At 34.6% G+C, this 27,989-nt stretch overlaps 4 protein-coding genes and 1 long non-coding RNA gene across 9 annotated transcripts in view; 3 read left to right on the top strand and 2 right to left on the bottom strand.

The window, feature by feature from the left end:
• Hecw (Hecw ubiquitin protein ligase) overlaps nucleotides 1–14,849 on the bottom strand; it is an 81,528-nt gene extending 66,679 nt beyond the window's left edge. Inside the window, exons 1-2 of one of the 4 annotated variants that reach the window (XM_013325034.1) lie at nucleotides 14,819–14,849; nucleotides 13,284–13,646 (exon numbers count right to left, since the gene is read on the bottom strand). In XM_013325034.1, coding sequence (XP_013180488.1) covers nucleotides 13,284–13,608 — 325 coding nt within the window. In that variant the 5' untranslated portion in view covers nucleotides 13,609–13,646; nucleotides 14,819–14,849. Of the gene's footprint in view, nucleotides 1–9,303; nucleotides 9,527–13,283; nucleotides 13,761–14,818 lie in introns of those variants that run through there. The other 3 variants (XM_013325035.1, XM_013325033.1, XM_013325036.1) reach the window with 3 other exon arrangements.
• Nucleotides 14,850–15,263: 414 nt separating this feature from the next.
• On the top strand, nucleotides 15,264–16,185 carry LOC106127079 (uncharacterized). The gene is made up of 2 exons (XR_001228392.1): nucleotides 15,264–15,530; nucleotides 16,127–16,185. It is a non-coding gene; the product is annotated as an uncharacterized LOC106127079 (long non-coding RNA).
• Nucleotides 16,186–16,690: 505 nt separating this feature from the next.
• On the top strand, nucleotides 16,691–18,568 carry LOC106127078 (uncharacterized). Its single transcript, XM_013325041.1, has 5 exons — nucleotides 16,691–16,842; nucleotides 17,122–17,261; nucleotides 17,441–17,614; nucleotides 17,834–17,988; nucleotides 18,211–18,568. Exons 1-5 carry the CDS (start codon nucleotides 16,743–16,745, stop codon nucleotides 18,266–18,268), a joined length of 627 nt encoding a protein of 208 aa, XP_013180495.1. The 5' UTR covers nucleotides 16,691–16,742; the 3' UTR covers nucleotides 18,269–18,568.
• LOC106127075 (uncharacterized) lies at nucleotides 18,186–22,055 on the bottom strand. The gene is made up of 5 exons (XM_013325037.1): nucleotides 21,858–22,055; nucleotides 21,659–21,776; nucleotides 21,249–21,442; nucleotides 19,736–20,360; nucleotides 18,186–19,650 (listed from the first exon to the last, which is right to left on the bottom strand). The coding sequence occupies exons 1-5, from the start codon at nucleotides 21,947–21,949 to the stop codon at nucleotides 18,619–18,621; spliced, it is 2,061 nt and encodes a 686-aa protein (XP_013180491.1). The 5' UTR covers nucleotides 21,950–22,055; the 3' UTR covers nucleotides 18,186–18,618.
• Nucleotides 22,056–22,324: 269 nt separating this feature from the next.
• On the top strand, nucleotides 22,325–26,968 carry LOC106127218 (tetratricopeptide repeat protein 27). 2 transcript variants are annotated; one of them, XM_013325284.1, is made up of 12 exons: nucleotides 22,325–22,478; nucleotides 22,585–22,967; nucleotides 23,231–23,489; nucleotides 23,716–23,950; nucleotides 24,232–24,456; nucleotides 24,742–24,913; nucleotides 25,040–25,115; nucleotides 25,195–25,369; nucleotides 25,619–25,805; nucleotides 26,096–26,271; nucleotides 26,460–26,607; nucleotides 26,681–26,968. In XM_013325284.1, the coding sequence occupies exons 1-12, from the start codon at nucleotides 22,418–22,420 to the stop codon at nucleotides 26,945–26,947; spliced, it is 2,364 nt and encodes a 787-aa protein (XP_013180738.1). In that variant the 5' UTR covers nucleotides 22,325–22,417; the 3' UTR covers nucleotides 26,948–26,968. The 2 variants fall into 2 exon arrangements, with proteins under 2 accessions (XP_013180738.1, XP_013180739.1); XM_013325285.1 differs by lacking the exon at nucleotides 22,325–22,478 and having other exon boundaries at nucleotides 22,958–23,044.
• Nucleotides 26,969–27,989: the final 1,021 nt, after the last annotated feature.

Genomic DNA, 27,989 nt, shown 5'->3' with positions numbered 1-27,989 from the left:
ATGCAGATACATTGTACGGATATTACATTTTTATAAACTGTTAAATAAAACATACGACCCAAGATGATAAAATTCTAAATAATACATATCCAAAATGGTAATAGGGTGGATTTCTTCGCAACAGACTACCAGGATCTAGCCACCAAATGTAAATTAGCCTACAGCTTTTAAAAACTTGGATTTTAATTCGACTGCAAGTTTATTACTGTCGAAGCTGAAGCAGCCGACAATTAACAATAGTTAGGTAATATAAGGTCATTTTACTGCCCTTCCAAATGTAAAGAATATAGAATTCCCTGAATAACTTGTTTTTAATATTTTGAGATCATATTTTTTAAGTCGTACATTAACACATTAAACAGTTTCTCCCTATCATCTTCAAGGAAACTGAAAGAGATAAATGCGTCAATTATAGCGTTGTACTGGTTGTACTAAACGCAGACTTCATTGAATCGTACGAGCACAATTAATTATTCATACCTCTACACATTGTTATCTACGCTCCAAATTACGAATGATATCAACGCCTCTAATAACAAAAACAAACTGTTTAGTGTTAGCGTTCACACAAGCTCACATGTTTACACACAACGCTAAAGGTGTAAACAAGTATTAATACACGTCTAAAATACCTCTCTGCGGTACTCCGGCTCATTATATGAAAATAGACACGACGACGCACAATGTATTATGAAAAATAATCCATCAATATGGTTGTTTACGAGCCCAAATGCTATTTATGAAAAAAATATTTTCTCCATTTAGACTTTATGTTCACAATACAAAACTGATTCAATATAAATTACCAAACAATTGCAGTTTAAAAAGATAAAATGCAGTCAATAATCAGCTCACATCTGAATTTAAAAGCCATGAAGCAATGCGGGAGAAGTTAACACCTATTGTTTCCGCCGCTGCGTATGGTCCTTTCCATTCACCGAGCCTAATATTCCCATAGCGCGTTTCTAGGAACGACTACAATAGGCAAGTTCCCAGGACGGCACCTTTGGCCAAACCTATTGGTTTGGTTGGTTCTTATTAGAACTACACGCTTCAGAGAAATTACGTGGCGAAATATTTACAATCCCTAAAATCGAGGAAAAGACGTGTGACGTCTGTGCTGCAACACGCCTTTCGCAAAGATTACACTCCGATTGTTTATTGGATTAATCTAAAGTTAGAATCGCTCGCGTTGAAATTTGAATTTAGGTGTACGTTATAATGAACCACGAATTATGACATCCTTCTGGTTTCGGCCGCGTGACGTATCCGCTACCAGTAGCATCTGCTCAGGCTTTATTATTTATTTTGTCTTCATACAACTCACCACCACCACACTATATCTGACAGAATGATTTACGTTAGCTAAACTAGGTTAAAATCGCGTCCCATTTCCCCATATTAGCGCTTAATAAGTTTGTAGCTAAAGTTATTAAGACTAAAGAAATAGATATTGCAATCATCCCTCTTCACTTTGAAGAACAGTAATTTAAAGAGTTTAAATCAATAGAGAATGTGTGAGATATAAAGGAGCATGCAAGCATTACGAAAGAACTGTATTTGCAAATATAAAACATACAAATAAAATGGAAATATGAGAATTGTTAATAATGAGGAAATAAGTTCGTTCCAGTCTAAGAAGCCGTCATGGGAGCTTGCTGTCCTGATTACGTATCGTATAGAAATATATATGACCTGCGGCGCCACGGACAATGAATCCCTGCTTATAATAAAATGAGTAATCGTGGGAAATCTACCGAGCATGCGAAAGAATTAAAGAAAAGACTCAAGAATATAAAATTTTAATTCTTAACTAATTTCGATTAAGATATGAATGAATTACAGCCAAGATTTAAATTTAATAACAGCTAACGAACATCTACGTCGTCCTACGTCTGAGACAACATTGTGTTTAAACTTTACGTAGTGTATATAACTGCTTCAAAAAAAAAAGTTAAATAGCCGCAGATGAGTTAATCATTGCAACAAGCATCGTAATAAACGAATAGAAAAACGTAATAGATATTCCCGACAGTAACAAAAACATTCTTTGATCGCATTGCGCGCTCTTATTGCGAAGTCCGCTTCGCCCGCCTCGTCCGGGAAACGGGCACAGGCGTCGCGCCGCTTCATACCCGATGACAGCTATTATCGTTTCGACGATTAAATCGTCACGAACAATATCAATATTTAAAGCGTATCGGAGCCCTTTACAAGCAAAACTTTTATATTCCAGCATTTAAAAAGAGTCGTGACCGGCGGAAAAGACAAAACGCAGCGGGCGGTGATGTCCCCGCATTTAATTGGTCGACGGACCTTTTAAGGAACGTTTTGAGTAAAGCGTCCTCACATCGAAGCCACTGCCGCGCCGCCCTTGTAGCTCAGAGGATGTCGCGACGGCGCAGGGGGCGAGTTACACGAGATCCCTTTTACGCGGACCAATTAACGGATACCGACGGACCGGATGTGCCTACGTATACGCATTAGCACCTCCGTCCTTCTTTAATCTCCATAGGCGCGAACAAAGGATCGGCTTGGGAAAATCCACACGTCGGCAAATTTCGAATTAACACAGCTCGATCAAATAAAAGCATCGCTCCCATGACCGCGTTAAATCGTCCTCGATTTGGGATTACTACTGACACTATGACGTGCATAACATTAAAATCATAACAAACATAACGAACACTTAAATGTGTATTCAAAGAACGTCTCATATACAAGGGACACGTCTTAATGGTGTCAATTATGGTGCACGAAGGAGAACGCAATTCATTTAAGTGTACCTAACACGATTGTACCTATAAAAAGGACATTGCGCTACACAGTGCCGGCATTTACAGATATAGGTCAAGGGTAATTTTATTAAAGTTTATATACTATCAACACAATGTTGTTACTAGTACTTCCAATATAACAAAAGTACGTCGAAGATGAAACTGGAAGAGTCATAAATATAATTGAAATACATTATTACATTCTTTCCATTGTTTGTAATGAGCATTCAGTAATTGAAAGCATTTTTAAAACTATTATTAGAGCACTTTAACACGACCGGAAATGCAGCCCGTGCCACCAATTACGGAAGCGGGGTATGGCGGCGTATGCTACTTCCGTTTTCGCCTGAGCGGCTTCCACCCTTCGCGAAGGGCTGCTTCCGGAAGGGACGAATATTAATAAGAGTTTAAAAAGTCAACCGCATCTTTGTTCACAGTGCGCATTTCCGCTCCATTATTCGTTCGATTTTTTGTTAAAGAGATGATTTTTTTATATTACAGTTGTAATAATTCTCAAGTCACAATGACCTTTATAAAAATACAGATTTTACTTGAAAGTAAAGTTTCTTTTACTGGGTGTCTAGTTTGTGCAAGTTCTATATTGATATCAACGGAATAAGCGACTTTACATTATGTGGACGCGCGACTTGTTTCTTTAATAAAAATGGTATTTAAAAACAAATGTATAGATCGAGGGCAACATCAAATAGCAGGTCGGAATGCACGAGAGGGTGTGCTCTGTGCGGTGTGAGCGCTGTGTACCGCGGCCGCGGCCATTACCGGCCGATCGTATAAACCTCGAAGATTATTTATCGCTTCCTCTCAGTGTTTTTCACTCGGCAACAATGCTCGTCTCTTCGAGTGCCGGCTTAATGCTTTTACGACGTGTCGACGAGTAATTTGCTGGAACAAATCCGGAGACAGGGGAACTACGTCTATAAACGAAGTTAACGTGACAATATCCTGTCAAGGAACCCCTTTTAAAAACCCATTAGAAAATGTACAAACTGATTTGTTCACATATCGTTCTTGATGAATGAAAACTTCTTTGTCTCGGTTCCCGCCAGCGGGATATCAATTCGGCAGAAATCGGTGACCATTGAAGTGTTTTATCGGTATAAAACAATTCCGATTAAATAAAAATTTTCAGGAGAACACTTGAATTATTTCCAGAAAAAGGAAACTGAATTGAAACGGACGAAGACTCAGCGGGTTTTAAAAAATTACGTTGACGAAGCAATGTCTTAACGACCCAGTCGGCTAATTAATAAACAGTAAATATCAAAAGGAACAGCGGGGAACCGAATGTGGTGGAAAAGAGAGTTTTATTCACGCATGGAAAGATAGTTCATGTGACTATAAAATTTAAGGGTCAATATGGACTGCTACTTAAGGAGGTAGTCGTATTAGTTGAACTGTGTCGTAGAGTGCTGCACCTCAAGTCGTGGGAATGCAAGTTTCTTTCAGTTATCGCATAGCGGTCGTCTAATAGCTGCAGAGTTTCTGATGAAACCTCGTGTGAACGATCAGAGGCAACAGTAAAAGAAACATCGCAGCGCATTATTTTGCAAGAAAGCGTTATTTCATACAAAGATCGGAGCGTGTCCCCAACAAACAATGCCTTGAAATCGTGTGCAGTTAGTTTTTTGAGATTCAGTACGTCGCCGTCTTTTGTTCAACACAATTGTGTGAATTTAGGTTCACTGGTATACAACAATGGATAGATATTGTCACAAGCTCGGTTCAAATCGGCCAACAATGTTAATTATCATTCTTGCTCGTTAGCAAACGTATTTACCTAAATCCACAAAATGTATTTACTTTGTTACATAGATGAAAGATCTTAAATAACTTTGAATAAACAATATTGCAGAATAATAATAGTCCAATGCTAATCTCATTTTATAAGCACATACGTTATCATTAGCTTTAAGCGATTAAATATTAAAATAACAGCCGGTTGTCTGATTACTGTCGTTATAGGAAGTCTACATCCGCGATTCAAGCACGGAATCCAGCCAGCGTCGGCGTCAGCATTACCTGTACGAAGCGGTTCCTGCCTAAAATGTAACCAGAATAAGTCTGCGCGACCGGAGGTGCGCGGTGTAAGCAAACCGAAGGAAATCCATGCCCCGTTTTATTGTAAACGGATATTAAGTCTTCGAATATAGAAATACAACAAGAATTTTATCGATTCCTGCAGAGTTAACTTGATTTATTAACATTTCGTCTAATTTGTCATGTATCACCTATTTTTGTATTATAATCTGCATTCTATGTTAAGCTTGGTTTTAATAGTGTGCGAAAACCATGCGAATATGATTACAGTTTTTAATATTATCCTGTCACTTGTCACTTACAATTGACTAATTAGGTGGAAATCAAATCTTACTAATATTATAAATTCGAATGTTTAGATGGATAGATGAATGGACGTTTGTTTGTAGGTATGTATATCCAGAACGGCTGAACAGATCTCGTTGAAATTTGGAATACATACAGAATATAGTCTGGAAAAACACATAGGATATTAATTATGTTTTTTTTAATTCCGCGCGGACGGAGTCGCGGGCGACAGCTAGTTGATAAAAAATCTAAAACGAACACACTGAGAGTTGTAAAATAAGTTAGTGTTTTTGTTATCGCCACAATCATATAATTAGGTCATTATGTCCGTTCAGTAAATTTGATACGTTTATGTATTTGATGTATGTAATTGTATGAAGAAAATGTTTCAAATACAATAAAATATGCTATTAAATATAAATAAAATAGACCATAATAATTTTACATCTTCATATTAAAGAGAATATTAAAGACTGCCTTTCTTTTGTTATTCTTGGGTCAATGCAAGACGATTGTTGTATGTAAAATATCTGGGCCATAGTTCTACTCTGTTCATTGTTAAAAAAACTTAAGAAATTTTGTTTCGTATAAATTTTTAGAAGCGTGTAATTTACAATTTTATTTATTAAAATGCAGTCTATTTAACTTTAATAAGAGAAATAAAAAACATAATCCGTAATTATATCGTTTAAAGTTATGTTTTACCTTTACTTCTAAATTTAAAACTAATCAATTTGTTTATAAAAATTGTCACTGTTCTAATTACGAGTATTCGAGTGAAATAATTACTCTTTCGTCCAATATTTTCTCAAGGCAAAGTAAAGTACTAAAATAAGTTAGAAAAGTGTTTAATAACATCATGACTGACAGCCGCTATATCAAGCTTTGTAGTTAGCTGTGCAGTTTGCAGCATTGCAGTGCAGCGAGCAATGCAAGCTGCAGGGCACACTGGGCGGCAGAGGGCGTGGCGACCCCGCATCCGGCGAACTCGCGTGAGGTCAATCGATGCTGTTGCTAACCTAACACTAAACAATTTTCTTTATCTGCCGCCGATATTTTTACATAAAAAGCAAATTAGTGACATACCAAGAAAAGGTATTAATAAGTTAACACAAGTTCGACATAACCGCCCTGGTTAGGGACAAGGAAAGAGGGCCAATAAATAACGCATTTCCCCACAAAACTAAGAATTTTAAGATATTTGACTCTAGAAGAATCAAAAAAGGTGTGCCAGTGTCACATCTAAATATTTAATTGTATAATTTTGTAAGATTGCATGAAATAGAAGCAAAGAAATCTTAAACTTAACCCAAAAAATAGATAAATGGGTGTACCAATACCTCTAAACATATTATTTTAAGCGACTACAGAATTTTTATTTGTTTAAAATTTTATTCTTACCACAGTATTTCTAATTAGCATTTAACGTTAAAGTAAAGGGCGTGTATTGTTTGCGAATAATGACGTAAAGTCCGGTCCGGTCAAACTTCCGTGTACAATCCGGAAGCGACGAACTGAATTCACCGCGTAATCGTAACCAACCAACTCATCAATTACTACATGTATTGGCATTTAAAATTTAACACAGAAACGCTAATTTATCTTCCAATCTTATAACTTTGTAACTGGTATTCGATAATAGTATCGTTTTAACATCGAATAATTAAATTTTTTTAATTATTAACTAAAAGATTTATAAAACTTGAGGCTGTAAGGAAACCTTTATAATCTATGCAATTATTTGTTTTCTATCATAAGCGTATTTTAGTGCAGTGTGTATTATTACATACAAAACACATAATAACCTTAAGACTGCATCCAAACCACAAAAGAGTCGTAACAAGATCATTTGCAGATGATTGTTATAACGACATCTGTAAAAAGAAACTACTGCTATAAAGAAACATGGTAAACTACTTTAACCTAAATGTTACTTACCGTGAGTTTCTTAGACCAATATATCTGTATAAAACATATTGTCATCCGATATGTTTAAAACGGGGATTTTGGTCTCAGAAACCAACAATTAGAGAGAGAGAGAGGGGGAGGGAGAGAGAGAGAGAGAGATAGATAGAGAGAAGTAAACAGAAATCCATTACGATATCCGTTGTTCGTCCTCATTGCACATAATAAATTGTAAGTAGGCAGCCATTGTAAGTTTCGAACGGGAGTAATTATTTTGAGCAGCATTTTTTTATCGCACTTAATATCGTTATGATTTCGGACGAGCTCAAGTAGGCTGTTACTTCCGCTCTGTGACATACTGTTAACTATTTGGGACTGGCCGACACACGCCCACGGACACGCCATATGCGGCACAACAATGCTCACATTACTCGAATCGATTTCCAAAGAACGACAGCGAATGTCACACGAATGAAGATTATACGACAAACTTTACTGACCCGGTATTAGTGAAATTTAATTATTAGCACCACTTATCAATGTGAAGAAGTACTACCAGCTTTATTATGAATTCCGAATTATTATGAAGGTATTATACCTCTATCACATGACCAGATATGTTTATCCTATAGCAAGAAAATATTATAATGTAAAGAAACTTGATACAATCATTATAAAAACTTTAATGACAAGAGAAGTAAAGTAGGAAGTGATTGGTAAAAAAAACAGCTACCTCGTACGTTGATTAGGAATATAAAAAGCTTGAGTAATATGAGGAGTTAACAACATTATATTATCATAATGGAATGAAACGTAATGTTCGGAGTGAGGCGCGTCCATTTAATATCCGCCGGTGGGCTGCCATGATGGATGGCGGTTTTATTAACCCTATAACCGGACGTGCGCTGCGTTTACGACTCGACACGAGGTACGGAGTAGACAGCCAGCGCGATCATTGACAAATCTTACGCTTCAAACATCCTCACAATACTTTCCTATACTTGAATTACTTAAAGTTATTCAGTGCATAGATTTTAGAGCTAAAGCTCAAAGCTATGATGATTATGAGAATACTCAATTATAATATAATGAATCACAGTTACTACCTCAAATTTAAAAACATATCCGATTTAATATTTGTGTACGTTTCGAGAAATAAGTAGATTTTCCAAAAGTTACAATATCCTCACTTTGTCAAGTCATATACCGAAGTTCATAGATCCTAATTGTCAAAATGGCAAAAAAAAACAATTAAATATAATCTAATAGAATTCAAAGAAGACTTTAAAAGACTTCTAGGATACTTAAAATCTACAGTATTTCTATTTAACTATAAATTGAGTATAAATGTGGTTAGTAATATAGCTGTAGATAAAAAAAAACGGTACGACTTTCTATAAATAATGTAATAAATTATATTTAAATGGCTACAGTTATTTATACATTAAGTGTCAAAGTATACATTTACAAAGGCTACACTAAAGATAAAACCATTATAAAGGTAAAAGATAAACAGCATTTATAGCCGAGAGAATCCGAAATCGTTAACATCAATTTACGAGATCTTTTACAATTCAAGTCAAAATGTGTCAAAAACATGCAGAACAATAGTAATCCAGGTAGAATCTTATAACGAGTCTATACCCTCGACGCGGCGCCAACAGGCAACTGACGCAGATGATTACGAATCTATTGCCTACTACACTGCCACTGTTAATTGGTCAAGCAGTCCCTTAGTGTAGATATCCCTTAAAGATTCTGAGTCCGATAGATAGACGCATTTATTCACTGTACCGCATAACTTCACACTAATGATTGTAGGTATCTATAGAGTTATAGCGCGTATGAATGAAATCCAGTTTTGTTATCATCGTTTAAATATACACAATAATATAGGTTTTATATCTTATAGTTTAAATAACACTATATTTTAATTAGAATTAGAATAATATGTAATTTTTTACAAACTTTCACTTGAGTCACAATATACATTGTTCCTTTTTAAAAACCAAATCCTTCGCACATTATCTTCTTATAACAATAATGATAATGATATTGTGTAATATAACTTTATATGTGAAAGTGTTACAGGTCTACACCTACAGCAGTTAGCCATATAAAACAAGCTCTAAAGAAGTGTAAAATACAGTGGGTTGGCTGTAGGAGGTTAGTGCCTCTGCCCACTGTCAACGTTCTGAGTCTAGCATACAAGACGGGACACTATAAAACACTGTCGTAAATTCGAATAACCATTGCGAAAAATATTATTACTCACCGTAAACGCCTGATCGTCTAATCCACTAACGGCTTCCCCGGTAGCGGAAACAATCGCAATTTAAACAATATTAAAATTACAAACAATTTAAAGTCACAAATATGATACAACTTTAGGGTTACGGTGAAATGGAACGTTAAACTTCACAGAACGCGCGATTTTTTAAATTAGGAACGTCCGGAATAAAAGTGGCGGAGTGTTCGTGCGTCCGCGTGCCGGTGCGTCGTCGTCGGCGCGACTGAGCGTGCGCCGGCGGCCGGCACGCGCGCCTTCATTCACAAACGAGCGGCGGAGAGGGGCGGGGCGAAGTGCGGGGACGCGGCCGGCCCATTCATACGCTCGCTCGACCGAGGCGCCGCGGACAAGCCGAATGGTCCACCCTCCAATTACTGCAAGTTCGGTGTTAATTGGACCATAAATTAACAATCAGCTGATCACTTTGAAAAAGGCCCAATTTAATATTTATAGCGGCTACTTCGTTAGATCTATCCATTCCAATGAATTAGACAGACTGAACGCGCGTGCGCACCGTATTCCTAACTTAAAAAATTTAATTGTTAGTAATTAACTTATTTAATTATCAATAAATAGTTGGAATCCAGACAATGTGAGTGAATACCTTAAGAGGATAAGGTTTTCCAAAATGGCCTTAGTTGCAATATAACTGCATTCGTATTATTTATTTAAGCGTAAAATGAGAATGTTACACTGTCAGACGCCACAGTTACCGTCATTAAAGGTTAATGTATTACCAAGTAGGAAAACACCTAATTCACCTTAACCTTTATATACTTAGCTATTTACTGTCTCAATCATGCAAGTGTCGTAACTTCCTGCTAGAACTCCTGTTATGAAGAAGCCTAAAGATTTATACGTAGCAAAACTTGTCTAAGAAATAATATGTTTAATATTGCTGTACTTGACAAACAAGTAAATGAGAGGTTAGCTGTCGCCCGCGACTCCGTCCGCGCGTAATTAATAAAAAATAGTAGTCTATGTGTTCTTCCAGACTATGTTCTATATGTATGCCAAATTTGATCGAGATCCCTTCAGCCCTTCTAAAGATACCATTAAACAAACATCCATCCATCCATCCATATAAACCATCCGCATTTATAATATTAGTAAGAAGTAAGATTTAGTTATGCAGAGTAGCAATTCGAAAGTGTTTTTAATTGTATGCGGAAGAAGCCAAACCCGTTACTCTACTCTCATCTTTTAGCTTAAGTTATTTACTTGGTCTTATTATCCTCATTACGTTATATGAAGCTGCGGGCATGACAACAATGACATTTTGAACCGGTCTCAGTACATGCCGCACGAGCCGCCCGACCGACTTGGCTGACATGATTGCGACCGGCGAAAGTCGGGTGAAATTCGAGCGACGCTTCCACACAGACGGACGTTACCAAACCAACAATATTATGGAATTGACACAAAATAGTAAACATTGAATCTAGAAGAATTACAATTTTGTTTATTAAATGTTTTCATAAAAGATTGGGTAAAAAAAGTGATCCTATAAGGGTTCCGTTTTTTTCCTATGAGGTACGGATTCTTAAAAAAGCATACATCGCAAACAAATCTAACTTTTTATTCAATTGTGCAGTTAAATCAATAAATAAGTAGCCGCGATACAGACATAATAGTTATCAAGGAGCTTATTTACGCTTGTTTTAATTACCGCTTTTTTCTGAGACTAAAATCTCTTTATAAAACATATCGTAATTACTGTCATTATTTTTGACAAAACAAAGGTAACGATATGTTTTAAAAGGATATTTTGGTCTCAGAACCCCACGGTTATACAGTTAAGCATGACATACGAAGACATATCACTATTAGACTAATGTTACTCCTATCTTACAGATTCTATTGATCGATTCGCAACGTACGATTGAAATATAATACCTCTAGACTAAGAATCTCTTCGCAATCGAAGTCATTCATACAAAAAGGGCTTCTTACACAACTGTTTGCAATTGCACGTGCTTATATAACTACGTTAGCACAGCACGCGCCCTACGATGCCTCACCTCAAATTTCGCAGTCACATAGTACTGAGCTTCGTAATTGCTCATTCATATTCATTGACTGACGATGAAAGAATTCAACTATAAGGTCGCGTACGTCCGAAAACATATGTCTTGTGACAGACATTCTTTTGACAGGAATAACATTCTGCAATAATTCGGAGTAGATAACCGGAATATTCAAGTCACAATAAATCCAGTGCAGGCGGCGCTTTTTCTTTTTGAATAATACATCGCATAATCAAATGGATTTCGGTAACACAGATTAAATAGATCAATTTTATTTTAACTTTTGTCACCTCTGCTAATTAAAAAAAAACAAAATCCTCTCGAAAGGTTATTACTTTTTTACTGGCTTTTTAATCTTACGATTATTTCGATCATACATAACTTGATCTTAGTAGACTCGCAAGGTAGTCCTTCGTTTTTGAATGTTATACACATGGAAATCTTTATTGTTAAGTTAACAAGATTGTTAAAATTTATTACTAATGAAGACGCGTGTTAAGCAATAAAGAGCTAATCGATTTGCGGTGCGCGGTGTGCCCGGCCTGCGCGGGCGCACGTCGGCGTGGGCGGGACATGATTGCACTCTGCTTCCATATTTAAATTCGCCAATACTTGATTGTAATGAGAGGATTCAGGGGTTCTTAACAAGTGGTCCATTGTATAACGGACTAATTAATTATACCAGAATAAACAAAAAATAAGTGTTTTCACTGGGATTTCATAAACAGTAATAGGTACAGAAATTACTGGAATTGTTTTCTTTTTTATTTTATGACTTTTATATAAATGATATGGTCACCTAGCAATTGTCCACGACTTCTTCCGCGCGGAATTAAAGAAAGATTTAGTATAATAAATATAGCCTACGTCACCCTAGCTTCCCAAAAGAAAGAATTTTTCTAATCTGTCCAGTAATTCTGAGCCTGTTCAAACACGTTCTGTTACCAAACGTCCGTCTGTCCCTAACGTGAGCAATTTAAAAAGTTGCGAAGCGATGCAATTGATTGGAGTGTTACGACATTCGGGCTGATAAAGTAACTTGTAACCGACCGGGGTGGGCATTGACACGTTTCCTGTGGCCAAGTAATGCAACGAGCGGTGTCGGGTGCTGTTATACTCCAGGCGAGGAAACGTCACGGAAGACACAAAAACTAGTCCGCGACTGCATTGCAGCTTATATCGACATTGATATCATTTATATAAAGAAAAGAAACTGTTATATTGTCAGCCTTCCAATAATAAATTATTCATTAGATAACTTAGTTATAGACAAGGTTTGACGGAAAAATCCACATCAAGTTGTGTTTCAAATCGCCGGACTGATATTAAGATAATGTTTTTGACTTTTGTATAATATTTATGTATGTATGTTTTTCCATTGTGATTGTAACCTAAACGGCTTCGTCGGTTTCAAAGAGTCTTCCGATTTTTAGATATTATTTCACTGAGTGTCGTACAATTACCAAATTTCAAAACCAATATTATGTCCGAGTTTTGACACTACATCTTTAATCAAATGCACAAATCTTTATTAACTGTTTTGTATCATTAATAGAATAAGACGAAAAGAAAAATTAAATAAACTTAATTTGTTGTTGACTACTTTATTTCAAACGAAAATGTGGAAATGTTTCAACGCGCTGGTTATTAGCTGTTGTTGTTTAAGTTACCTATGTCCTTTCTCCGGTTACATCGAACAATGTTTTCTTCAGATACGGAAAGGACGAACCAGACAGTTGCTTTGTTCTTGTTAATGATATTACTGCATAATATGGAGTATTGCAATATTTTTTTAATATTTTTACATTATACGCACTTGTCTTTGATTAAAAAAAAATTAAATCAAACTTCTGGATACAGCAAATAAAAGTAATGATTAAACTTTATAAGATTAATCAAACATTTAAATAATATGTATGCACAAATAAAGTTACTGACCTTTATAACAGAGCCCAATGTAGTCTTCTCCCGTAGTGGATCCTTCAGGCAGCGTCCACGATATCTTGAACTCCGAGCCTTCGACAGTCCAACTGATTGCTTTTGCAGCCTCAACATCTTTATGACACAAATCTTCATTTTCATTTAAATCACTTTGACTAGTTTCTATGGCACTGGTTTGGTCTTCGCTAATATTGGCACTTTTTGGTTCTTCAGTCGAATCAATAACTTCTGTCAACTTTTCAACGTTTTCGCTCGTATTGCACTGTTTCTCATTTGATTGCTCATCACTATTAGTACAGTCCTTGTCATGTTCCTCTGACATGACTCCCTCGAAAGTCTATTAAAACATTATTCTTAACACTGACATTATATTAAAAAATCACTTTGTATAACACGAAACTTTACACTGAATTTTCATATATTATATCACTTCATGTTTAATAAAACGGGTATAAGCACGTAAATGAAAATCGTCTGCAATGTCATGGAAGTTGAGAGGAATGATTGCCCGAGGGTTGTTTGGTGTAGGGTAAGGGAGGGCGACTGGATGCACAAGTGAAGAGTGGCGGGGTGCGAGAGGGGGGGACGCGACGTCGCGACGCCAGCCCGGCCGGCGCCGCGCCAACGACCTCCTACACTTATTTCGCCTATTCACTAATCCCCTACCCATAAGCTATTCTTTGATACTTCAGAAAAAATGTTTGGAAAGTTACATATTCCATCTATTAACTGTTGTATATATATAAAATATTTTTTTTAAATATTAGAGTAAGCGGGTCATATTTTGATTGTAGATACAAATTCTTTTTTAATTGGTCTAAAGTTAAACCAATATTTTTTGCTTCAATTATTAGAAAATATTTAAATGATTAGAGATTTAGAAAGAAAAAATAATTAATCATTTGATCAGCTTTTCTATGAGCGAACAACTGTTTACTATTAATTTATGTAATAAAATAAAATATTTAACTTTATTTAACAATTGTTGTAGAAAGAAAAATAAGTAAAATTCGGATTATTCCCGTATCGCTATGATTTAAGCAGCTATCTAAGGCTAGGACATAATTATGATTGTTCAGCGCCCTATATTATTTATTGAAGGAAATCATTGTAAGGAATGAAAAGGTTTAATTCTAATAAGGATCAGGAGGGTGATTTTATGCATATGTTTTTTAATGGAGTTGATTAAAAAAATAAATATATGCACTATGTTAGACAATGAATTATCAGGTTAAATGGAAGGTTCAGGAATAGTAGGGATCAATCATTAGCAAAAGAATACAACATAAAAAAATATTACTCTATTAATAAAAAATAAAATAAACAAAAAATATTAATTTATTTCATTACAACACAGCTATAACAATATTAAAGCTACATTTTTGTTACAATCAATAAATTACTGAAAAACAATGTGTGAGCAAATGGCTAAATCTACAAAACACACACTTCTTTCAAACATTACTGTTTAAATCTTATAATAATTCACAGATTTCACTTGTTATATTATTTAGATTTAATTTAATTTGTACCGTTCGATATTATAAGAGAAATTCTATTTGCGACTATAAAATTTAGTTTCCGTTTTCGATGACGTCGAGATAATGGAACACTTCTTTTTTCAACCAATCATATTACAGTACAGGATCGGAGCTACAACTCTATTGGTGGTTAGAAAGGTTTCATACTGCAGTACGCTGCGCAAAACAAGCTGTCGAAATATTGACATTTTTTGACAGCACCAGTCTTTTTTGAAGTTACGTTCTAAAACCTTGCTTGTGCAAATATAAAACTAAAAATGTGTATACAATAAACGTGCTTATCATCGTCAAGCGATCATAACATGAATTATACAGAAAACGTATTTATTTTTGTACTCAGTTAATAAACTAGTTAATTTAATTAGATTCACAATGTTAACGTCATTACATGATGTCGGAAGTAGGAAGACTCAAACTGTCAAAGTTTAAAAAACAATATCCGTTATTTATTTTTATTGTAATTGTTTTTAAAACGGATTTTGTTCAGTTCGTTATAGTCTTGTATATTATGTAAATGTCTTGATCGGAATTTGTTCGTGTCATCGTTTGTAATCTAAAATTCTTGTTTTTATTAATAACATAATCTACAAATCACAAAAACAACAAAATGACTTCGCCACCATCAGATACTGAATCAAATCTAAGCGGTTTTATGCGCTATAACGAAAAGGAATTTAAACCTTTGTATACTTCTATAATACAGGTATATTTATTGTTTACTTTGTCAATATCAAAAACGACTTTATTTCATCAGCATGTATCAGTTCATTTCTGGGTATAGGCCTGGATATCAGCCATTATATAAATTATCAGCCTTTGCCTACGACTGAGCCTGCGCGGAATTTAAAATAAAATAACCTAATAATAAATATAGCCATTGTTATTCAATGATAATGTAACTTTCTTATGACAAATGAATTTTTGAAAGTGGTCCTGTAGATTTTCAGTTTATTTGTAACATACAAAAATGAAAATCTGCCCTTTTTACAATATAAGAATGTTACTAAATGGACTTGAAAAACTTTCTTGACACTTCACTGCAACAGTAAAAACTAAGATGTATTTAAAACTCAGTTGCTTTATTAACACCTTGGTTGCCATGTGTATCTTTTTGTCACACAGTGTCTAGAACGCTGTGTAGTCAAAAGTATACACATTTTTGTATTTAAGCACATCCCAACAAAAAAGAATATTGTGTTTTTTTTATATGGTCACTTAGGATCAGGCGCTGAGGGTGTTAAAATGTACCTATGTAACCTATGCAATACATTTATTTTCAAGTTTTTTTATTGTTTTCAGAAAATGGAGTTAATTAATCAAGATATTCTTGAAGTTGAAAAAAATCTGAAAAATCTTATGAAAAAAGCAGGTCCAATGGAGGCTCAGTTGGCCACATTACTGCAATCTTTACCTAAACCTAACTTGAGTATTTCTATGGAGACCGATTAAGTGCATATTTATAATATTTTGTAAATACTATCATAATGTGTGTAATATAAATATATAGGATATTGGATAGACATTTTAAGATACCATATCTCAATTATATATAAGTTAATATAATTAAATCATTATAAACAAATATAATTAGTTTTTTTTACCAAAAATATACAATATTTTATGCATTTGACATTCGATTATTATTACTTTTGTTCTGTTTAGGGAAAAACATATTAAACCAAGTAAAATATTATAATTCACCTTTAGACAAAAAAACTACATGTATCAAATCAAGGCATTATTAAGTTGAAAACCTGTCTCCATGTACGAGGTTGACTGAGGCTTATACAGAAAGTTTTAAAATAATTTTCTGTCGTTTTTTGACTTTAGTTTGACATTCTATTTAATGACATTTTAGTTTGACACATTTATGGAAATCTTTACTTTGTATAAATTTTAAAAACAAGCCCACGAAATGGCTACAATAAGTACAAGAGCCAAATCACCAACTCGCGCAGAAGCTATAGCTAAAGCTCTGAAGCCGGTTCGTGACTACGGACCGGGAGTATTAGTAGGTAAAATGTAACTACATAAGAAAAGACTTACAAGGTCCTCCGCCTTTTGTAGAACTTCTGTTTGTCTAGGTATGTTAAGATAATTCAGGTGCATAATAATAGATGGGTCGTCTCATGATGTTCGCAAATGTATTCCAAGTCTATAAGCACATGATAGCCAAAATAGACATGATCATTCTACCATTTAAGGAATAATTTGTCAGTAAATTTAAGATGACCAAAATATTCAACGAACGTAATTTGTAATTCAAATGTAACTGTAAAACTGTTTCGATTTAGGCAATTGGGTTGAAGACAGAACTGAATGTCCCAAGAGTGGGACGCTGTATTTCCCGCCTAAAGATGACATCGATTACGATAAATTAAAACCAGAAACAAGAAATGACGACTTCCGCCTTAACAGACTTAATAGCGTACAGGTATGTTTTTGTAATATGACCCAACGAGCAGACGTCGTCTAATGTTTAGTGCTCCGTAAACAAGAGACGTCCGCAAATGCAGAATAACTGCAAATGCGTTTCGGCGTTTTAGGAAGAACATTACGTGATTTAACGTAATTTTTGTAATTACGAACTCCATTGACATAGAATATTTTCAGGGTAATGTATCAACAGTAGTACGTCACAGCAGCCACGACAAATGTGGCAACTACGTGACAATAAACGATCTGGTCTACAACCATCTTCCCAAGCCTCTCTGCGGTCCCAATCAGCGGTATTACAGAAGAAGCGCGCACCAATATTATCCCCAGCCGGATTTATTGAAATGCTTTGTACGTAGTTCATAAGTAGACGAAAAATCTTAATATAGTGATTGACTTTCTGTACATCACACGCAGTTGACTTCATATTCGAAACCGAAACTAGGATCAATTTCGTAAGGAATCAGTAGAGATAACATAATACGGGACTGTTAAATCATTTGTCCAGAATTCAGATTTGTTGATTTACCACTGAAGACAGTGTAAACTCCTTTTTAATACATTTTATAGGGTAATATCACAGAATGGGGACTTAAAAAATACATGGAACAGGAGTGGGCATGCTCCGGTATATCAGATTATTTCTCGACCCTATATGAAGACACGTACATGCCGCCACTTCCTTCACAATATCTTCAAGGTCCTGAACGAAAAGCTCGAAATTCGTAAGTAATATCTTGAAGTTTGCCGATAGTTATTGGCTTGTTCAAGTTAGTTTTGGAAGTTTGCTAGATCGATTTCTATCCGAAAACTAAAGATTCAATTGAGATGTAATGCTAGATTTGTAAAGAAATAATATAGTTGTACATTTTGCTTTTGGGGACTAAATATTATTTTAAGGTTTAATAAAACATGATGCAAATTCTTTTTACACAATTTTATTGCAGGAGCTTCACAAAAACGTTTCGTTACAAGATGACAAAACCAATAGAGAAAAAGAAATAATGATAACATCAAGAATCATTTTCACATTTCTGAAAAAAAAATTATTAGTCTTTACATATCACATTTTGTTCAAGAAGAGGACAGTGACGTCCATATAAAAATTGTAACAATACAATAATTCTTAATGCTTTCACATTCCGCCGCCGGCTCCACAAACACGAGATCAGCATGACCTTACCGCTAAGTTTACCTTCAAACATACAACTAGTAACCGCTTACACACTAATGCACGTGATATAACTTAATAAGATTCTTAAATTAATGGCAGTTTATGAAGTTAAGTTAAAGTCGATCGTAGTGATAAAACAAAACAACTTAATCGAAATATAAGATGGCGACTATTGTCGACATTAGCGCGACGCGAACGAGTTCTCTTGAGGTAATCGGATGAGCCCCGAGCCGGAGGGCACTTTGAACATATCGTTGGTGGGGCAGCCCGCCCGCCGGCCGAACACGTTCTGCGACATCAACCTCTGCTGGGACATTCTCGGCTGAGGTATTTGTACATGACTATTATACTGCATTTGTGGGAAGACCGGCCCACCTATCGGAGTGAAACTGGAAGAGTTTTGGAAGTAATTCGTGTTACAGTTCTGCAAACGATCTAGCGGGAGGGGATGTCTGTCTAGTTCCCCGCAAATTGAGTCCTCCCGCGAGGGAGGCTGCGAAAACACATTGCGCTGGTTCATACTCGACGTCTGAGATTCGAACCCAGAACTTTGACTGGAAGACCGACTGCCGTTTATATTAAATATCTGTCCCTCGTTGCCCCAGTACCCGCCGGCGACCCAGGACGTGCTGTAGCCTAACTTACTCGGAGATATGAGAGGGCGAGACCGAACGATCGGCGTCGGAGCCACGAACGGAGTTGCATTTAACTTGCGCAGACCGAACACTGGATTACTTTTCGTATTACCATTTTTGGGGCCAATAGATAGAGAACTGATGCTCTCATCTAATTCAACATCTGAATCACTTTTAACCGGATTATGGTATTTATTGAAAGATGGCTTTATGAACACATTATCGGCAACGGAACTTATACCCTTATTTAATACGGTGTTGACGCAAAATGTCGAGTTAAGTTTTGTCTTGCCCCAAACACTTTCAGTCCTTGGACTGAATGATCTGCCATTATTTACACTGTTGTTTAAAGTAATGGATTCATTTGAGGAATCTGCCAAGTTGTTTAATCCAAATTTACTGAGTGATACATCATCATCTGTATCGAGAGACATGCTATCATCATTAACAAAACAGTTCAGTGATCCCATCATAGGTTTCTTTGCTTTTTGTGGGGTTGTGTTCAACTTTATGGATGTTTTATTATTATTTGATTTCATTTTTCTGTACAACAATATCAATCCAGAAATGATCAGCAACTGTAACAAGGAAAAATATTTATGAAATAATTTGGAAAAAAGAAATATTTGTAAATAAAATTATTAATTTTATGTAAACACTTACATTGAAACAACTCTTGTAAACAGGATCCAACTTAATAGACTTGTGACTTATTGATGTAATTGTAAAAAGTAACCAAAGCAAATCAATCATTATACTATAGTTTGCTTTACTCGTTTTCAATATAAGACCCACAATTTGTATAAAACATACAAAACAACTTAAAATTCTCTGAGTCAAGTCATTAAAATAATATAATTGTTCTGTCTTAAAATATTGTAAAATGTCAACACTTTCCACTTCATCCATGTCATATAAGCTACTTTCTAAGATTGGGAATGTCATAAATGCCTTCATTTTGATTATATTAAATACTCTCTCAAATAGCGTAAATATAATATTCTTAATATAGTGCATTGTTGTCAGTAAACTTTTGTGTTTTTTTATACTGTCTATGACATCAATTGCTACCAGCACAAATAATATTACGGCTAACAATTCGGAAGAACCATTTATGAGATTACTCAGAATTTGATTATTATTTTGTTGCTTTTTCTCTAATTTCTTTTCTGGTGTCCTAGTTTCCAACAGCTTTGAACCTAAAAAGGTTTCTTTTTCCTTATTCAACTTGTATTGTAACACTCTTTTACACGGACTGCATAACTTGTATGCCTTTTCTAATTGTAACCTGTAATTATATTAATTAAGATTAGTACAAGAGCGTCGGTGGCTCAGGGGTCAACTCAGGGTGGTTGACTATGGCCTAATCACCCTTAACTTAGGGTAGGCTCCGAGACCCTTGGTGGGGACATATAGTGAGCTGATGATGATGATGATGATTAGTACAAATGATCCTTTCATAGTTTAATTTATTACAATTCCTACATAATTTATCAATGTATACATATTTGGTTTGTGATAAGAATATAATTACATGATTGTTGAGATAACCACAGCAAATGTCCTAAGAAAGATACAATTAACAAAAGTAGATAAATTTTCAATATACTAGTTAAATTCAATACAATGATCAGGACTTACATATTCCCCATAAATCATATAGTTTACAATTAATATAATAATACATTAGTTTTCTTCATTTACCATCATAAAATAAAAATATCAAATATAAATAGATATTTGCGAATATTTTACAAAATATATAGTCTTAAAAATATGCGAATATTCACTGGCAAGCAAAATTTTGTTAGAGAGGAGGACAAATCATCATTATTCATTGTTATTTGGAATGATGACAAAAAATGGTGCCAGAAAAACTTGTCTAAAAAACTGAGACTTGGTCTCGTTTACTTTGTTTTTTGTCTTAGTTATAAAGATTCTCTATTAACACTTCCAGTGATACACTGAGTTTGAGTTTATGCCAGTTCACTTTCATATGAAAATCATGTATGGAATGTAAGTTTCATCCCAGGTCTAGTTATTCATTAATAATAATAAGACAAAGTATATTATTGTTATTGATTAAGGATGTTATTAAATTGTGGAGGAAGTTAATATTATGTTTTAATGGATTTAAATTTGTTTTTTCCTTAACATTAACAATTTTGATACTCACTTGTATGATTCTATTTCATCATCAAAATTCTTCTCATTCATAGGAACAAAATTAGCCAACTGTGTCACCTTGAGTTGCTGGTTTATATTACACATTTTACACAGGCCATTCTTTGGAGGACTCTTTTTATACATATTAGGGGTCTTGCATGCCTCCTCCACAGGTAAATTGAGCACCCTATTGTAGTCACCATCCTGTTAATATTTTAATGATTATTAAACAACGTTATTGATGTATTAATTTTTCATGTTATAGAAAAAAATAATATAATATTTGGTTATAAAGATTTAGTTGTGGTAGGATAAGCTTATAAAAATAAAAACAAATGTAAATTATCTGTAATTACTATAACTGTGGAGGATTTTCAAAGCTTATCTTTATTAGCCTAAAAAAAAAGTCAAAATGATCACCTTCGTAAAACCGTTGTACTGTTCGCATTTTGGACAAAACCAGCTATTGCGGGTAGGGAATTTTACCCAAGTGTTAATATTGCAAAACCAACAATTAACTCGCCAGGGAAACGCAGATCTGTGTACAGAATTTAAGAGAATTAACATATCTTATCAGGCGGGAAAGTATGTAACCTATACCGATGTCACGCGTACTTACCGCAAGTTGTGGAGGAGTTTCAAAAATAATATTGTACAAAATATGGCAGTTATAGCTATGAGCACTGATTCCATTTTATAATGAAACTTCATTTTTGCTGTGGGCTTGTCATTTAAATTATAAAATCCTAAATTTTAATCACTAACCTAAAAAATTTCGCCCACCCACCATCATTTAACAGACAGTCACAGATTATGTGAGACGACAATAGATTATATTTGTTTGAAGCTCTACTATTATTATCAAAATAATACTAGTCATCATATTCATTGCAAATTATTTTTAACACTTTTTTACTTTTTCCTATAATAAATTAATATAATTCTGTTTAATCAAAGGCATTTGATTAAACAGAATTTTATTTTGAAAAATTGATAAATGTACACCGCGCTTAAATTGCCATTTTAGCAATATGAGCTGCCAACGTCACTGTCACAATCACATGTTGGATATGGCACCGTACAGTACTTTTTGATTACATTTTATTCTTAAGCCGCTACTTAAATATCAATTTATCGAAACATTACAATTTACAAACAGCATCCTTATAATTTTCAAAAATGGCTACGAATTTAAACATGATGTATCTTTGTAATTTCGATACGCGTCATGTTAATTTTGGTATGTTTAAGGTTATTTGTTTATAATCTTTTAGAAATTTTAAAAAAAATCCTCTTACTTTACTTCAACGAAATCTGAAACGAATAACATTATCATACATTTTCAGATAATGAAATATTAAAAAAGTTGTGGACTGGAAAATGGCATATGGAAGATAAAGAAATGTGCAAACAATTGTTATGCTGTAGATTAAAAAATGATGTCTTATTAGAGATTTTACAAAAACATTCCAAGGACAATGATTTTACTGAAAAAATATTAGATATAGCTATAAGTGCATTTCTTACATACTGCAATATTAACTGGAGTACTGTTTCTGAGAACATAAAACTAGAGGAATATTTTGGAACAGAGTGGCCTAAAGATGTTGATGTTTATACAACACTTCAGCGTGACTCGGAACCTCTGTGTTCAAATATATTGCATCCAGAATTACTGTATTTTTCATCTCAAATATTCAACACTCTCTATTCAATAGACCAAGACCTAGTAAGAAACAAATTGCATTATACTAGAATTAAGAAAGACCTAAAACCCATAGAACTTAAAGTAATGTTCACCTGATGGTAAGTGGTCCACTCTACATATGTAAAAGACTAGTCTTTTCCTACTGCTTCATCCCGGTATAAATAAATTGTTCAATCACCAAAATAATAACATACAAATTTAAATTAACTTAAAGAATATTAAAAAACAATTTGTTGTGATATGTTTATCTATTATCAATCATCATTATTTACATTATTTAATAGGTTTACCTTTGGTGGATGTTCCGCAGTAAAGTGATGCATCAAAGAGCCCTTGAAGAAACCAGTGCCAGTCTGTTCAATGATTTAGAGATTATAATAGCAAAGTTAAATAATGAATCACAAAAAATAGATAATAATAGGTTGAAAGTTTTGTTATTCATAGAAATGGCACAGGCATATCTAATTTATGGCAGAATACAAAAAGTTGAAGAATATTTAATGAAAGCTAAAGAGCTTGCGGGATTAAAATTAGAATTAACAGGTGAGAAAATAGCTTTAACCTTATCTTCAAACATTTTAATACAAAACTATAGACTTAAGAAAAATATATTTGCTTGAAAAACATAGCAATATGAGCTGAATCACGGAATTGGTCAGCTTATGACTGAAGAAGCCTGAAGACTCTAGTATAGTGTTTAGCCCTACAATTTAGCTTTTAGCCCTTAGACTTAAGTCCATACATTTTACTTTATGCTTTATGTTTCCAGGTGTCTTGGGAAAACGTACCAAATATCAGCAAAACATATTGCCCCAACTAGCATTAACAAGTGAATTAGATACAACTATACAGCGTGATTCAGCGGAGATGAGCCATGGTGATTCTGAACTTCCACCTGATATTGAGTTACAGGATGATTTGAGATTGAATAAAATACAGTTTATAGAAAAGATCAATCAGAGTGAATTACCAAGCTTAGAGCAGACGTTGTGTTTACTTACCGTGTAAGTATTACAAACTAGTACAAAATTAGACAATATTTTCATTTTTTTTTTAAACTAAGCAATCTTGAAGGTTTCAAATTGTAATTAGATTATTTTTAACTTACGTTTACACACAGCATTATAATCTTTGGTGTGATTTTAGTATATAAGTTAACAACTCTTGGGTATGGGAGTAAAATTTTATTAAAAAGACATTGTGTTTTCAACTTACTAAAATGTTTAACATAACCTTTTTTATCAACTTTTTATTTTTAAGTTTTATGTATTTTTTTTCTTTCCAGCCAGTACATACAAAAGTCACAACCTAAAGATGACTTAATGACAGAGGAACTGCAGCCGTATATAGAAGCAGTACTCTCGCAGCATAAGGGTCCGTGGTCCACTCGTGTAGCTGCATTGCTGATACGCTGTAAACTGGAAGCCAATCACAAGCGCACTGTGGAGCGAGCCATGATGCAATGTGAGACTATTGTCAATGATAAAACAGATGTAGCAGCTACAACTAGGTATGTGTTATTGTTTGTTGTCAGTGACGATAAACTCATATTTTTTTTTATTATCTTTGGAAAATAACAATCAATTTGTATTTTGCGTAGATATTCAGATGTATGTTAGTAATTTTAATGTCTAGTACATAATTTTGTGTAATCTTTGGTTATTAGCTCACCTGTAGATAGTTAATATTTTTTGCGGATATATAGTGACCATTTTAGTATCTTGTATCTTGGTTTGTCTGGTTTTAATTGGATTGTTTTAAGGGTATTTTAGTATTTATTGCTTCTGTTTGTCAGAATGTCGTACTTGTGGGCGAGTGGTATAGCTGCTTCTTGGACTTGGCGCCAGCAGCTGGGCGAGCTGTACCTGAGCGCGGGGCTGGTGAAGGCAGCGCTGGAGCAGTTCCAGATGCTGCAGCTCTGGGAGGACATCGTGGTTTGCTACACTATGCTGCAGCTGCGGCATAAAGTCAGTATCCACTGACACTGCAAGTTTTGTTTAGTTATTTAAAATAAAAGTGGACCATAGATTTAATCCCTCAGTAAAAATGTGTCAAGTGATTATAAATTATGTTTCTTAATTTTTTTGTTACAGGCTGCGGAAGTGATCCAACAGCAAATTGATATAAAACCAACTGTCAAACTTTACTGTCTGTTAGGCGACGCCACCGGTATGTATAAAATTTATTATAGCTTTAAAGTTAATAATAGTTCTTTGTACTCAACAGTAATTTAATAATTATTTTACAGATGATGTGTCTTGTTATGAAAAGGCGTGGGAGTTTTCTAATCATAAAAGCAGTCGCGCGCAAAGACATTGGGGCAATTATCTTTTTAGTCATAAGAAATATGAAGAATGTATCCCCCATTATGAAAAGTCAGTTGATATCAACTCTATACAGGAAAGTGTTTGGGCGAGATTAGGGTGAGTTATTTTAAACTTTTAGGGTCATTTTGCACCCATGAACAAAATATATATTCAAAATGAAGCAGTGACTTTGTACGTTTTGAACCATAGACAAAAATATAGATGGCGGAATTGACATAATGCGTATTTTTTAGGTTCAAAAAATATAGTTTTTAAAACTGATAATCCTTATTTTAAAAAATAAATAAAATTTAATAAGACAATATCAAATGAAAATAAATACCAAAGACAATTTTATTACTTTAGTTACGCCGCTCTGTTGACTGAGAAGTGGGAACTCTCAGCCAAAGCGTATCGTCGCTACACGTACCTACATCCCAATACTTTCGAGGCCTGGAACAATCTGGCCAAGGTTTATGTCAAACAAGGGGACAAGCAGAGAGCGTACAGAGCTCTTATGGAATCTCTCCGCTTTAACTACGATAACTGGAAGGTACTTATACAATGTTTCGATCCAATCCAAACGTAAAGCAATATAGTCAAACGACGCCAGCTGAACCGCTGAGGCGCTATTGGTTGGTTTTGTCAGTATATAAATAAAACATACTTGTGCATAGAAAATGATATGATAGCTACAGTACAAAGAGAATCTTATGACATTTTTGACGGTGACAGAGGGGCGCTAGTGAGCTATCATAATTTAGTTTGATTTATGGCCACCTGTCTCAAATTTTACAATATCACCATATAATTATTATATGTGATATAATTACATATTTGAAGGTGTGGGAGAACATAGTGCTTGTGAGTATGGACACGGGACACGTGGAGGATGTGGTGCGCGGTGTACATCGTCTGCTGGACCTGCGCGATAAATACGACGACCTTGAAGTGCTGACTCTGCTCGTGCGCGCCATTGTTGACCAACAGGAGCAGGGAGACGCGGATAGCGCTGCTAGGTAGATCTATTGGAATTTTTATCAGGAATATACGTTTAAATTAAATATTTATTTTCTAGTCAACTTGAATGGTAATTAATTGTGGCTGAAAGTTTCAAAAACAGTTGCCTAATTGTTAATTGAAAGTAGATAGCGCTAGTGAATTTATGTCATTGATATGCTCTGTTAAAAGTCGCTGTTTGTTTCAGATTGCGGAAACGAGCCCTCGAACTGTTTGGTAGAATCACTTCTATACATCAAAACAAACCAGAGATATGGCAGTTGTATTCACATCTAAGTACAACTTATTTGATTAAAGCTCAACGACTACAAAAAGCTTACAAGGGCTACACACAAGTGAGTTGCTTACTTTAAAAATACAAAATCTAAACGTTTCGATTAATGTTTCATACATTTTTTTTCTTCTCAGAGCGGTAATTGGCCAAACAATCCGGATACCTGTATGAAAGTAATGGAGTTAACACAACTTCTATTACAACACAGCTTAAAGGCGAGACAAGAGGCAGTAGACAATGAGAAACAACAAGCGGACCAGCAACTATCGTCTGCTCGGTTGACCGGACAGGCAGTCATACGTGCGGTTGAGAAACAGGACTGGCTAGAAACAAAAACTCTATTAGAACAATTAAAAAATATTTTTAACACTGTAACAGATTACATGAAATCGATAATGTAAATAAATGTACCTTTGACTCTATACCTTTTTGTTTGTCTCAACAATACCTTAACGTACAGTCAGCGTCATATAGATCGTCACAGACAAGATATGCAAATATATAGGTACATCAAAAGTATCCAATTATATCGGTACAACAAAAGTCCTCAAAATAATAGATACATCCACCCTGCTCAAATACATCGGTACATACACAGCGTCAAATATATGAGTACATGCAAGATGCTCATAAATATCGTAGCAGCCACAGCGTCATAAGTAACGAAGCAGTCATGGTGCGCAAAAATATCGGTACATTTGACAAAATTGAACTCTATCTCTATATACTTGTGATACAATTTGGAATAAACTACTTCTGTTACATTCATTTGACACTTTGTATTAACATTATAGGTTGTCCGGAAAGTTCGTTCTGATTTTCGATATAAAGCTTACAATAGACTTTAGCTGAAGGGGATTCATTTTCGGATTTCCACCATTATCAAACGTCACAAAAATTTCTATATTGTGAATAATTTCATTTCATTGGTTGAGATAAAAACTAATTTTTAAAATTTTAGCCAAAAATAAAAGACGTTTTAGGTATAGAGTCGTACCAATATAATTTAAAAACATTTCCAAAAATTTAAGAGAACAGGGTTTCAATTTTCCTTATAAAGCGGCACGAACTTACTGGGCAACCAATATTTTTCTTCTCCTGTCATAACGCTTAAATATATTATAAAAGTTTGTCACGCCGAATATGACAGATAAGTAATAACTAATATCAAATTTTGCCTTGTCACAATATATACTAGTTTGGCGCAGTATTCTAGTATGTTTTCCGTAATATGTAAGTTTACCGGTTCGAATCTCAGGCTACTTTTTTTTCATTTTATCAATCACGGGGTTATTTTTTCATAACCAGTAAAAAGTTGGTAATGTAAAATTTTGCTCGACAATTTTTTTTTATAATTTTCGCTGTCGGGTAGAAAGAAATTTAAATAAAATTAACAACAATTAGGTCAGACCATCGCCGGTGAAGTGAGTGGGCGGAGCGTGG

This window comes from Papilio xuthus, unplaced genomic scaffold (genome assembly GCF_000836235.2).
Source record: "Papilio xuthus unplaced genomic scaffold, Pxut_1.1 DF824888.1, whole genome shotgun sequence".
Taxonomy (NCBI): domain Eukaryota; kingdom Metazoa; phylum Arthropoda; class Insecta; order Lepidoptera; family Papilionidae; genus Papilio; species Papilio xuthus.
Note: the sequence above shows the minus strand (reverse complement) of the source record. Positions and strands in the feature narration are given on the sequence as shown.